At 40.8% G+C, this 14,301-nt stretch overlaps 1 protein-coding gene across 6 annotated transcripts in view; it reads right to left on the bottom strand.

The window, feature by feature from the left end:
* Positions 1–213: 213 nt before the first annotated feature.
* Positions 214–14,301, bottom strand: part of slc12a7b (solute carrier family 12 member 7b) — a 61,753-nt gene continuing 47,665 nt past the window's right edge. For 3 of the 6 annotated variants that reach the window (XM_007560666.2, XM_007560668.2, XM_016675621.1), the window contains exons 13-26: positions 14,120–14,238; positions 13,878–13,976; positions 13,010–13,129; positions 12,767–12,871; positions 12,291–12,459; positions 10,347–10,542; positions 9,935–10,104; positions 9,673–9,804; positions 8,185–8,292; positions 7,778–7,894; positions 4,305–4,480; positions 3,840–3,854; positions 3,160–3,293; positions 214–2,246 (exon numbers count right to left, since the gene is read on the bottom strand). In XM_007560666.2, the coding sequence (XP_007560728.1) occupies positions 2,155–2,246; positions 3,160–3,293; positions 3,840–3,854; positions 4,305–4,480; positions 7,778–7,894; positions 8,185–8,292; positions 9,673–9,804; positions 9,935–10,104; positions 10,347–10,542; positions 12,291–12,459; positions 12,767–12,871; positions 13,010–13,129; positions 13,878–13,976; positions 14,120–14,238 (1,752 nt within the window). In that variant the 3' untranslated portion in view covers positions 214–2,154. The remainder of the gene's footprint in view (positions 2,247–3,159; positions 3,294–3,839; positions 3,855–4,304; positions 4,481–7,777; positions 7,895–8,184; positions 8,293–9,672; positions 9,805–9,934; positions 10,105–10,346; positions 10,543–12,290; positions 12,460–12,766; positions 12,872–13,009; positions 13,130–13,877; positions 13,977–14,119; positions 14,239–14,301) is intronic. The other 3 variants (XM_007560667.2, XM_007560669.2, XM_007560670.2) reach the window with 3 other exon arrangements.

The following is a 14,301-nucleotide window of genomic DNA, read 5'->3' as shown; positions in this document are numbered from 1 at the left end:
TTGAAATCCATTCCTCCTTTTCAGAGTGACTATCACTAGGATCAGTCATTAGTAATTTTGTACATTTTCTACTTTCTTTGAGCTTTATAACATTTGGATAATTGGTGTAACACACATGGATCACGGATTTGAAAATGTTCTGAGCTTACCTTCATTTACCTCTTAATGTCCTCTGGTTATCCCACACAGCTGCATTTATTCACCACAGTCACATTACAAAGAACAAAACCCCTCTTTATTATTCATCTTTACAACTTCCAAACTTCTTAAAACAATGTGTGTGGACTTTTATTTTTTTATCTCTTTTTTTCATCTTTGGTTACTACAGATGTAGAACAAACAGTAACATCCAACTTCATGTAGAAACAGAAACCAAACAGCTTCAGTCCAGAAAGTCTCTGAATCTTTGTGTTTCTTTGTGCTGTGCATGTTGGAACAAACACAAAATGAGGGGGGATAGAAGACGGTCACTGCTGCCTTCACACAAACTCTTCCTCTTTTTGTAAAATTCACACCTGTAAATAAACACTTAATAGTAACAGAAGATCATGTGTGACGTAACAAACACTACAAAGAAAGAAAAACAAAACAAAACAAAAAAAAACTAGAAAGTTTCACAGGCATACATTTAACACCTGAACACCACGACAACGTAACATGTAGGACTGAGATAAAAACGTCGCATTCGCCTTCACAGAAGTGTAAGGAGAACGAGACTCTGCTCAACAAAATACTGCATGGCTAATCAGGAGCAGAAACTGTGGAGGTACACAGGGTGAGGGGTTCTTCTCTCTGCAGCACACCTTACATGGGTTGAAAATGCCCTTTAAAAAAATCCACATGGAGGTTGCATTAAAAAAAAAAAAAATCCGGGTAGAAATACTGAGCTCTGCTGAAGTGAATTTCTAGGTTTAAATAAAATGTTCTGAGATCTAAAAAGAGAGCAGAGTAAAACCGAGTACAGCCACGGTCAGAGCTGCATTAAATAATCATACTTCCACAGTTTCCTTGTGGTCATTTTTTTTGGCACTTTTTCCTCCTGTACAATAACTCATCTAATGCAGTCTGGGACTCAGAGTCAAAGGTTTCTGCTCAATAAAGCATCATAAAAACACAGAAAAGTGACTAATAAAAAAAAAAGACCGCAAACACCTGCCGCCTGCTTGCTCCTGTTAACAATTTAGTGGTGTTGGAAAAAAATTAATGTTGACTTGAAAAAATCAAGAGAAAAGTGAGTTAAGTGCTCAAATATAGGATGTGCAAAGTTAACAGTGCTGTAACCAGAACAGTATGGGGAGAGTTGCACCGAATCACGCCGGACTTCTTGTGCTTTTCTAAACAATCCCGAGGGCCACTTCGATGACTTCTAGCCAATTTTTTTCAATATTATACAAATGCATGCTGTCTAACAGCCATTTCATAAAAAAAATAAAAAAAAAAAAACTAAATATATATTTATACTTGTTCCCAACCAAGCAGTTCTGCAGATATTCTATATGCACCAGCTCGACTTCAGTTATGGCTATTTTCTGTATGAAAAAAAAAAAGGAGAAAATCAACAGCGTTCATGGAAATGTGAAAGGTGTGCGTTAAGCATACTACTGGCTGGTCCTTTAGCATGTCAAATAGAGAAAGACAGAACACGACGCTGGATGCAGACATGAGTGTAAGAGAAACAATATTTACCCACAATGTAAAAGCAGCTAAAACTAGTTGAGTCTTTAAAACTTCAGGGAAATCCCAGTGGCGGGCTGACTCTCCTCCTCGGCCCTGCTCTGCGTCATGCTGTCATTAACCCGTGTGCAGGTGTCTTCATCAGGTCGCACCAGGAACATGAACAAACTACAAGCTTCACATGAACAGAACAGAACGGGGTGAAGTGACAGATATAAAGTGTGTCTATACTCCTTCTCTCAGCAGGGGTTCTGTGGGTCGGTGTGGACACGCCGTGCTCACCACAGCCTGCAGCCGTCTCCTTCATACCGATGTCTTTCAGATCATCAGTCAGCCCCCAGCAAACCCCTTTACCATTCATAAAAAACAAATTGGGATTTTTCTCTCCCAAAAAACAAAAAAACAAAAACAAAAACAAATGCCTGGTGAGCGGTAACCATGGCAATATGCCCTTATGTGCTTCGCTATTTTTAGTTATTCTTAGGAGTAGATGGTGATGACCTCTCGGCCTCCTCCTCGCACCATGAGGACGCGGTTCAGACCCTCGAGGAGAACCTCCAGGAACTCCATGTCTTAGAGAACCAGAGTCAAGGTAGACAGGAACAAGCTGCACAGTGTGTGTGTGTGTGTGTGTGTGTGTGTGTGTGTGTGTGTGTGTGTGTGTGTGTATGTGTGTACACACACACACACACACACACACACACACTGCAGTTTAGACAAGCTGTGGTCAGACAGGTAGTTGGATTGATGTGTTATTTTATTCCATAAACCCAAAAAATTATTTGTGTGTTTTCCAAGTAAAATAGACACCAGGAGGGAGTTTTATTACCAAAACAACCTGGAACAGTTTTGTTAATGTGATCTTTAAACCACATTGATACAATCTGTGCACTGATCGCTGATCTTTAAAAAGTCTGACTTGCTGATTCTGATTTTGGCCGATACCAATTTTCTTTTGTCTGAAAATTAATTAAATATAGTGACTAAGTCACAGAGCTGGCAGCAGTTTGGTGACTATTGTTAACTGCACATGTGACCTGGTGGGCCAGTCTGTCAGTCAAACCTCTCTCACTGCAGAACAATACAGGACAGCAGTTGATTTTTAGACCTTTGCTGAGATAGATTAGATCAGCTTCACATGTAAGTATCAGCCAATCACAGATCTCCCAAAATTAAGGAAATCGGAGCCGAAAAATCAGCTGGCCGATAAATCAGCTGGCCGATAAATCGATGTCCCCCGTCTTCAGCCTGTAACTGTGTGGGAAGGTGAGCAGGGATTGCTCCCAGTCAGCCTCTTAAAGCAGCCCTGAGCATTATGAGAATGAAGCAGATGAGAAAAGCTGCAGCAGAACAGCTAAACTGTGGGTTAAACTGTAAGATTTAGGAAAGCCAAGCAGAGCTGCTAACTCTGACATGGCTCCCTGCAGCATGAACATGCAGCTTTCACAGGGATCCTCAGCCAATGAAAACCCGGTGGAAGGATACAGTTTTCATCTCCTCCTCTGTTCCTCGGTGGTCCTGGCATGTTGAGCAGAACCAGATGGGCTCCCTGTGACTTGTTGACCACAACCTCATTCAGCTTGACAGCTGTGTGCATGCGGCGGACATTCGACTGGTTCCTGGTTTGACAAAACGTTGGCAGTGAGGAAAGCGGCAGAAAAAGAAAAACAGTATGAAGATTTTATTGAGAAAGAGGCGTTTTGTGTTAGACATAAATCAGGCTTGGTTAAGTGACAGAAGTGGCACTTTTAGAATTTCAAACAAAGAGGCAGCACTTAAACACAACATGATGTGTTCACACTTAACAGCTAATCTGAAGTTTATTCCAACAAAGTCTGTCACTTTAAATGCTGCCTCTTTATTTCCAGTGATCACAAGGAAGCACAGCACAGAAGCAAAGTTACTGCAAAATCTGTTTTTCATTTGGTGGAAGATGAAAAACATGGTTGCTAAGACAACAGCCAATAATATCATAAGAGTTTCATGCAGTTTAAATCGGAGCAGGTCATCCATCCAGCACGGCATTTGAAACTGGACGATGCAGTTCAAGCAAACAGATACACCACAGATAAAGACAGGAGGACATGAGCTGGAGGACAGTGATAGAGACTAGTCACCACGGCAACAGGACACAGTGGGACGGGGGCAAAATGAATGCAACTTACAGACTCTCCCACTCTCTAGAAGGAGGAAAATGGGACAGAACAACAGAAACAGGCTTAGATGCTTCTACACTAGCAATGCAGCGCTCCACAACACTGCATGCTTCCAACTGTAGACCTGATGGTGACATTAGGCTGTTTGATGCATGTTGGGGAGTCTTTTTCAGACCGATTCTACCTCTGACGCTCATATTGTGGACAGTAAGGAACAAAAACGTTAGTGAGCAAGGCGTCCCGCCATGCACATCAAGTGTACATGTGCACATCGTATGCAGGCTGAGCACACACACAACATGCATACAGTGATCCAGTGAGCGACTCTAGACTCCGATCATTACAGCTGAGCTGCTTGGAATGGTGCTAACATCTCCCACAATGCACATCAAACGACACCATGTCACAACAACGCATCGCACTGATGTCAACAGCTTCTTCTGACCAGAAACACTCAGGCAGACAAACACTCACGGCTTCATGTTGAACAGGTCCCGGACGGCCACGTTGGCGTTGGGCTCCCGGTTCCGGTTCCGCTCTGTTGAGAGCTTGTCCTTCGTCCAGGTCATGTGCACCCTGTCGGGTCCGGCTTCTTCCTTGTTGTTCATAGTGGTGTGAGCAGTGGTGTTCTTGTCGTGGATGAGCTGGGCCTGGTACAAGGGCACAGGAAACAATCAGAAATGATAATAATACAAAAATGTGAGGGTGGATTTGGGTTCTGCAAATAAGAGATAACAATGACGCGATGTCTGTGGGATGGAACACAATGACACAGGGATATGACTGGGAACGATGATGGAAGGAGTTTGAACACATTTACCAAACCCTGAGAGCTTTTAGAATCCTAACAGAAACTCAGGAACTTAATTATAGTGTGTTTTTTTGACCACTGAACACAAAGTACACCAGTGTTAGTAGGTCATAATAAAAACAGCACTCTTGTGTCTACCCAGAAAACTTAAAGACGGCCATTTTCAACATCATTATGGGGTAAGATTGAATCAAAAAGCATACGTGGGCTTCTGCAGGTTTCACCAGCTCAAAATTAAGACCTTTTCTAAGACTGATAAGAATGGAATTTAAGTCCTATGTCTCCACAGAAATGTACAAACTTTGTCTAGCCAACTAGTGATAAATTTGCACTTACCCATGGTAGAAGCAAAACATCTAGCTTGGTAGCAAGCAAGGGTATGTTAGCAATGAGTTACCAGTGGCCTCGACCACCTTGAGTCACAGAACAAACGAAGACGCCTGAATGTGACTGAACCTTTGGCTGACAGAAAAGGCAGTCAATTTTCAAGAGATAACAGTAAGGCCCGTCCACACAAAGAGGACGTTTTAGGTGCATCTGCAAAAGTTTTTTGTTATTTAGGCAGTGCGTCCAGACGGATACAGCATTTTGGAAGACCAGAATGCTGTATCCATGTTTTGAAACCAAGTTCAAGGGTGTGTCTGTAGCATGTGCCTTACTCTTACAAATAAACATGGTGCTGTTCTGTGGCAGTGTTACAGCGCCAAGTGCTCATGTGTTTTATGAGTTTTCTATCTCACTCTATTAGATTTAGAAATGTCACCATTATTTTGGAAGTTTATGAATTAAAGTAAGGACCAACGTTCTGTAGGGAACCAGCAGATGACCTGCTAACGTACAGGATGCTGAAGATGGTTGAAAAGGTCAACTCTGTTTGATAGTGACTGCCTCACACATGCTAGGCAACATCACCTCTGCTACTGATACCAATAATAAAAGACCAACTAAAGCAGAAAGATTAGAAAAAGCATCTTGACTGTTGTGTCTGTAACAAACAGAGGTTGTAGAAAATTTGGATCAGAACTTTTTCAAGACAAACTGAACAAACAAGATCAGTCTAATAACAGGGTGTCTGAAGGTTTTAGTAGATCAAATTTCAGACTTTTCAAGACCTTTTAATGCCACCTTGAATGAAATTTAAGACCAAAAAAATATATATATAAATGTTGTTTGCAGTGGCAAAAACAAATGTCATCCAGCCAATTGGCAATAAATTTCCACTTACTTACCTATGATAGACGCAGAAAAGCATCATTTCAAAGACTGAAATGATGCTTTTTTACGTGTTTGCAAAACCTAGCAAGTAGCTAGGTTTTTTCCATGTGTTAGTTATTAGGATTTAAGCTTTTAAAAGTCAAAGTAAATGCCATTTCAGGGAGGGAGCATGAATCAGTGCCGAAACGCCTCTAATCTGCCTGGTTGTTTTATTCAAAGAATGGAAGGCTCTGTCTGCGGTTTCATAATGAATGACTGGTTCTTGTTCATCAGCATATCAGCTGGGTAATATCAGTTAAGGTTATTAGCAGCTATTTAGCAGTAGCCTCAACTGTGTTGAGTCACAGAACATAATGAAGAGGTCTGAGTTTGACTCAAACTTTTTCTGACAGAAATGTCCCACAAGAAAAACAACTATATATACAGGATCAAATAGTCTTGATACAACAAAATTTAAGACCTTTGATTGACGTATTTAAAGCCTGGTTAGTTTTTTTAAAATCTGAATTTAAGACATTTTAAGGATGTGCAGACACCCTGAATAATGCAATCTAAGTGACCTGTTGAAGAGAAAGCAAACACACTACAGAATGACAAGGCGGCAATGTTCTCATGGTTCTGCAGCAGAAGAGTTCCACTGTAAATGTTTCTAGACTGATCAGTTAGGACTTAAGGTTGTATAATATTAATGAGTCAGCAAGATGAAGTGGAAACCCTTTAAAGTTTTTTTTTCTCTTGTCTTCAATTCATGCAGATGGGAAAAAGAAGCAGGTGGAGGATGCCACTATGGTCAGCTAGGGCAAGCTATGGCTGAAGTCAAACAGAAAAATGAAAAAATGAGAACAGAAGACTGTATTATCAGGACAGGTAAAGAGAGCAAAACATTCAGGTCAATATTACTCTGTAGCTGGGATCACAACCATCACATGCTTCATCAAGGGAAACTCTGAGGCATAAGGTTTGTGAGACAACACTATCCACTCTTGGTGTTCACAGTGCAGAGGGAGGTGCGATGAGGATGGATGGGCTGGGAAGCAGCTTCGGAATGCAGAGGACTGGTGTTCACAAAGCAGCTTTCATGACTACACAGTAAGCAGCAGTACTGTTGGGTCAATCTGGACTTGCACGCCTGGACTTTAGATGTTCAACATGGGGGACATCTTAATTGATGCATTCTGACTCTTTACACTATAGTCCTTACAGAATAAACCTAGCTTACAGTTAATAAAAGGTTGGGAGTTTGGAGCTTAAGTTATGCTTCCTGAAGCAGAATATAGCACAGCATCTGCATAAAGCTGCTGCAGGGGAACGAAACACGGTAACAATATCGACTTACTTCCCAGAATTACAGCCATCCACACACTGCATGGACAAGGACAAACTCAAACTAAGAAGGTGAAAAAGCTCAAAGGATTAACCAGAGAACTCTGGGCGTGGCTCTTAAAGTGACACTGAAAACACTCTAATGTTCATGTTTAACTGACTGTTATATTATGAACATCCTCTCCAACATTAGGTATTTTCAGCAAATAAAACTCTGACAACCATTTCTGGAATAAATTTTTGAACATAAAAACACATTAAATTGTTCGTTTCACCACCAATTCTGATGTCTATCTAATGTAAAAACCTCAGATAAGTAACAGCTCAATGAAATAATACTTCTCAAAACAATATTACTTCACCACTTTTATTCTCCTCACTGGATTGAAGAAACGCCCTGACGTCTGCATGTTTGAACATTGGACACATCTAATTTTTTGACATCTGGCAAAAATGGGGGCAAAACAACCATCTCTGAGTCCAGATATAAATGTGTAGACCTTGAAGATGATGACCACTGTAGCCAAAGATGAAGCTTTGTGAAGACGACTCTGCCTACCTACAGTGACGGGACAGTGGGTTGACATGAACCAACTACCTCGTCCTCCTGAGCGTCCTCCACCGTTGAGGACTGCTGGCTGACGTTCGAGTTCTCGGTAGCTCCTTGGTTCTTCCTCCGGATTGAGTTACGCGACTCATCAGTGATGCTCTGAATCTGAGCATCGAAGCCGGGGCCAGATAGGTAGAGTGGGATGAACAGGGTACAGCTTGGCCTCAAATCAGCCAGGTGTGTGTGTGTGTGTGTGTGTGTGTACAGATTTAGGTGTCACTGACCGTTGTGAAACAGTTTTAGGAAATATGGTAGCTCATTAGTTCACATGGACAAAATATTACATTCATGCAGCAGAAATGAACACCACCTTTGGGTCTCGGTGTCCAAGCTGCATGATCTGAGGATTCCTACAACGCAGCACTGCATAGAATCAGCAATGTGTTGAACTTTACCTCTCTTTCTCTCTCAGTCCTGGAGAGGTGCATCTGTTTCAGCATTTGAGACCTCTGCTCCATCACCAACGTCTTCTCATACGTGAAGGCTGAGATATCATTGTCATGCTATAGGGGAAAGAAAACACACATTTATGTCTGAAGAACTGTACTGAATTTCACAAATCAACTGTTTATCGACTCTATGCACAGTTAAAGGGTGGCTATAAGAATTCATCAGAAAGTAGGTTAGGCTGCCATCAGTTGGAGTCCCTGTGAGGATTCATCACATTGATGTGACCGAGTCATCATCAGTGCAGACAGAGAGTCCGCATATCATGACATGAGACACTGGGAAGTAACTGGCTCCTTTCAGACACTTCTTCATTTCTAAATACTCAATATTGTTGGAACATGTTTTGCCTTTGTTAATGTCTGAAGTAATCTTATTGTTGCTGCTCAAACATGCGCCTCAGCCACGTGGCGTAGCAGCATAATCAGAGTCTGAGGAGTTGGTAGGGATGTGTGTTATTAACTAGTAAATAAAGTTAAAAAAAAAACTTTAACTCAGGTAGTTTTTGTTTTCCCATCTGTTTGTATGTGCATTTTAAAGTATCGCATTAGAAAAGGTTGATGGAAATGGAAAAATTCAAAATAACTTCAACTTTGCAACAAAAAAAAATGTTTTCATTCTTTCTTGAGGTGGTTTCTGTATTTTTCTGAAGAATAGTTACTGTGCTATAGGAGAGATGGAAACAGACTTGTAAAGTACATTCTGACATAATGTGTAGCGTTAACATCTGATGAAATTCTGCTTTGCGTAGCCTGATTGATTTAACCCAAAGCAGTTGATGTAAACATGCCTATTTTTTTTTCTTTCGCGACATTTTAAAAGTTTTCTCAAAATTTGCGTTACAATTGAATGGAAACATAACTAATGTGTTCTGATCTCGTCTAGCACTATTAGTTCAAGTAATCATAAATACAAGAATTTTTATAACTTTAACTGGGTGAAGCTACAGCTATGCATTAGTTTACTGAACTATAGCTACACATATTAGTTTACAAAATATGCAAAAATTCAATAAGTAAACATTAGCATGCATTAAATCAATATCAGCTGAGTAGGAAGGCGATGCTGGAGTATTATTTACTGAAGGAGGCGTAGGTTCTCAGGCCACTGAAACACAATCAGATATGTGATAATGTGATGGTGCTGTTCTGTTTTATTGGTCACCAGCACCCAAAAGCTTAACACTCCATAACATCTACTTTTTATTGTTTTAAAATTTAACATTTAAATAAACATATTTTGCTAAAATGTCAACAGTACAACATATTCAAAAAATATCTTATAATGTGTATTTTGTTCACATTCCAAAAAGGGCAGAGATGAAGGAAAACATACTTTCCAGGTTTTCTCCTTAGCAGAAAGCTTGTCAAAAAAAAACAACAAAAAAACAACTCCCTCGACATGCATTGTGCCGTTTTTGATTCTATAAATCTCACCATCTCCACCACTTCCACTTCAGCATCCAGCCGCAGGTGGTACAGGAACATCTGGAGATCTTTCTTCATTTGGATACTATTGTCATCCATCTGGGCAACTGTGAAGATGCGCATCTTGCACATCCCCCACACCTGCAGGAGGGAAAGCAATTATCGCGACATGAATCATTTCTGGTCATGTGTCTAAAGGAATAAAGTACTGCGCAAGTACCCGAATTATATAGCTTTAACGGACAAAGCCAGTTCAAAGCCATCTGTGTACCTTGTGCTGTCTCAGCAGGAAGGGCAGCAGCATCAGCATGCCTCCATCATGAACCACCCACCACACATCGATGGTGCCCTCCCCAAGGCGGTCTTGGCAAGTAGGGAAACTGTCCACATTTTTAGCTACCAGCATGGCCTGGTGGGCTGTCGTGGTCTCACGCACTATCTCTGCATGAACAGAAAAAGAAAGTCGATGGGAGGTAGAGAAATGCCACAAAGAATCCCAAATGATGTGGTTGCTTTAATCAGTCGATGTTCTACATTGTTTTCAGATGAATTCTGATGCTTTCTGACTAATTCTTTTGATTTTGTACATTTGCTTAAGTCAGTGTGCATGGATGACCTTACTGCAGCATCAGAACTTCCCCTTCATCCAAGTGTCTAACTGACTCCCCCCCTCTGTGCTGTACCTATAAAGTTTCTCCATGACTGCGGGTCCTCGGACTGCTTCCAGGTTCCAGGCCAGCCCACCAGCACCGTGTTGTGCTTCATGCCCCCCAAACCTGCAGATTGAATGAGGTGGGAGATTCCATCTCTGAGGTTTGAAGACACCACGACATGACAGAAACCCTTGGTGCGCTCAGTGGCCATCGTTGATTTGATGTTCTGAGTATGAAATAAAACATGAAAAACCATTAAGAGTTTGATCAAGAACTCTTTGGGTAGATAGTTTTCATGTTATCTATCTACACGTATCCCTCTGTAAAATTCAAGCACTTTTCAAGGTAAGTTTTCAAACTTTGGAGATAAAAACAATAAAAATGAACTAAAGAAAATAGAGTTTCAATTCACTATTCCATGATACAATTTATTACTGTTATTAATAATGTCTTGTTGTACTGTCTACATTCTACAACAAGGACAATGGGAAACTAAAAAGCAACTAAATTTTATGTTTCATAAACACCTGACTGGTCAAAAAGCAAAGCCAGTCAAGATATTCATAACAAAAAAAATCCCTCAATTTCAAAAACAACTGAACCATCAGGAATAATAAATATTTATTACATTGAAATAATCCTTCAGGTAAATTACTTTACGGCTCAAATTAAATTCATAAAAACAAAAACAAAAATCCTGAAAAATGTTCTCGCTACGTTTTCTGACTTTACCAAATAGAAATAATTTTGGCCATTCTAACAAAACCACAACAATAAAAGTTTGATTTAACTGCAGACAGAGAGAAAAAGAATATGTGCCTTTCCATTAGGCTTGTGAAAATATCTGGTTCCCTTAATAAATAACGTTTTCCTAATTTAAACTTTTAATCAAATGTTAGATTGCACTTTTTTCCCAAAACTGTGAAGTCTGAATATCATGCACTTTCAAGGATTTTATACAGAAATCAAGCACATAGACCCTGAAAACACCTAATTAAAATGAAAACATTTTCAAGGATTTTAAGCACCCACATGAACTCTGCATCCAGTACTTTAGAGATGGGTGCATGTGAAAAGGTAGCAGTACATTTATCTAAACAGAGAAAAGGGTGTCTTGATTAAAATGGTTAAGACTAGGGTAAAAAGGAAATTACTCATTATAGCCAGTAGATGGCAGACTATGCCTTTAAGCCATGTTCATGGTTCTATTAATTTAGGCTTGTTTTTTTTATTATTTCTTTAGGAAAGTCATACATCGGAATAATCTAATTCAATCATTTATTTCTGTCAATGCTGATGACCAATAAAAAATATTTTTTTAATGCAGAAATGTTGTGTTCATGTAATACACTGCTAACCTAACAGATGTGTAAGACAGTCACCATCTGCCTCCACTAGGAGGTTAAAAACATCAGAACTAAGGAAACGGGCAAATAGAAAGAATTTTCACAATAATTTTTCCTGAGTAGAAGGAAAACGTTTGCCAGCAACAATGGAAAAAGCAGTCTAGAGAGTACTAGAGGGAGATTGACCAGGTGTGGCTGCTGCTGAAATCAGAGCTCCTCTATCCAGAATCTTGACTTCACTTGTTGCATTTCTTATGCCAATCTTTGAAACAGTGTCTTCGCTGGGGTAAGGTGGAAAAGAGCTGCCAGGTCGGCAGTCTTCCTGCTGCTTTTGGAGGCAATAACACGTCTGTATTTAAATCATGTTTTTGATGGTACTCGGGTTTTTTGAGAAGCACTTGTGTATAAAGGACAGCTACTTTATGGATACATGAGGAACTAAGGAAAAGTCCACACAAGACCACTGAAGCTGAATTGACGTGTGGACCTAAACCAGGGGTCTCCAGCTCCAAGGATACATCCCACTTCTACCACTTCACCAAAAAGGACGGGGCTGCTCCGTACCAGGCCTCTGAAGTTGTAGATGGAATGCTGAGGAGGTGACTTTTATTTGGAGTGAGCACTATACCTGCTCAGCCTTCTTGGCCTCTGCTTCGTGACTGAGGTAGGTTCCCTGTAAAACGTTCCCCACTATAGTCAGGCCTTTCCCTGCCTTCAACTGAGTAGTTAAGGACAGCAGACGTGGGTGTTTGACACCCAGATCTGAATCCAGGTTCAGGAGAACCAACAACTGGGGCCTAGATGGAGAGAAAAGAAGAAAACTTGAAGTCACTCAGTTTCCATGTAGATGTTTCGGTGCAATATCTTTGATTAGGTTTAAAAATGGAAGTAATTAACAAATATGAGTGAATGTCTCTGCCCAATACACTTCACTTAGGTTTGCAAAGTAACAGGTGTGTCTAAAGACATTACTCCTAAAGGAGTAGCTGTAGTAGCTTTATGACCTTATTATAAGGCAACCAAACTGGAAGGAAGCTTCCACCAGGTCAACGGTAACCACAATTATGCGAAACACACCAAGTCACATATAAAAGTATCCCATACCTCCAGTTTTTGGTGTGTGGAGGAGCTTCCTCAAGGCGAATAAGGGCGTAGCGGGCGGCGTTAAGCGACAGGCCACGGATGCCGTCTCCCCATTCTTTCTCAGCTCTGACAAGGAAAAACAACCAAAAAATGAAACTCAGCTCCTTCTGTCAGCACAGTCAGTGTTTTCTCTGGAATCCAGCTGCAGATTTACAGCTCCTTCACTTGGAACCAAACTGGTTCTGAAGGCAACATGAGTCCTACCCTCGATATTCGATATATTTGTAGATGCAGCCAGCGATCCCCATGGCTATAATTGCATAATACCATGATGAAATGAACATGATGGAAAGACACAAGCTCATCCCCAGGAAGGACAGGGTCCTGTTGATGGAATGACAACATTTTATAGAATGAAACTTTAAAGAAATGCAAATAATTTGAAATGGAGAACAAAGAAGATTTTAAAAGATTCAAATCTGCAATATTGTCCTTAACTGGCCCTCATCTTAAAGATGCAGTATGGAAGTTTAATAAAGAACATATTTTTTTACATGTTTGATGAAACTGTCACTATGTCGTGACAGTATGGTATGAGACAGATAATCTGTGAAAAAAATTGAGCTCCTCCTCCTTGTCGCAGTGCTAACTAGAAACAACCAATAAGAGCGAGGAGGCGGGTCTTAGCGCTGTCAATCCATCTTGTGTGGTGCTGCTCATTCACCCCCTCCTCTCCTTGCACTCTGGCATGCTGTAGCTACCATAGCATGTTCTGAATGCTCAGGCTAGTTAGTGTGGCCACCAATATCAACAGATATATGGTTTTCCTGCAACAGTAAAGTTCTTTCTCCGCCATTAGCACATTTAGAGGCAAGTACATGAGGTTGATTGACAGCGCTAAGCCCTTCCTCCTCATTCTGACTGGCTGTTTTTGGTTGGAAGCGGTGTGTTTCTTCAGTAGTAGTTCAGGGAAGATGTGGAGGAGATCGATCATTTCACAGATTATCTGTCTCAAATATGTAGAAAAACATTTTCTTTATAAGAGTTACATACTGCAGCTTTAAAGCGGGCCATTAAAGAAAGTCAAGTTCATCTCCAATGATCTTGTAACAAAAGACAATTGAACACCTACCAGTGGTAGTATTTGAAACGGGGCCTCCAGTTGGGCGTTCGCAGCAGGGTCTGAACGGCGCAGGCCAGGTTGACAAACATGTAGCACATGAGGAAAAACCTGCAAGCCAAGAAAAAAAATCTCCTAAATTCCCACTTTATGACTTCAAAATTGGCTTTAAAAATAAGGATACTCTAGTGGATCAGTGATGATCTGCTTTTATAGAGGGGAGAACAGTAAGTAATCCATAAACAGGTACTGACATGGAGAGGATGGGAGCTACGGCGTCCAGGGAGGCGATGAGAATGCCGATCTCACAGATCCCAGCCGTCAGCAGCAAAGCCCAGGTGGGTTCTCCGTTAGCTTTCCCATGACCGAACACCTTCAACCACACACACACACACACACACACACACACACACACACACACACACACACACACACA

This window comes from Poecilia formosa, unplaced genomic scaffold, assembly GCF_000485575.1.
Source record: "Poecilia formosa unplaced genomic scaffold, Poecilia_formosa-5.1.2 Scaffold118, whole genome shotgun sequence".
In the NCBI taxonomy this organism is placed as follows: domain Eukaryota; kingdom Metazoa; phylum Chordata; class Actinopteri; order Cyprinodontiformes; family Poeciliidae; genus Poecilia; species Poecilia formosa.
The sequence above is the reverse complement of the archived record's forward strand: the minus strand, read 5'-3'. Positions and strand labels throughout refer to the sequence as shown.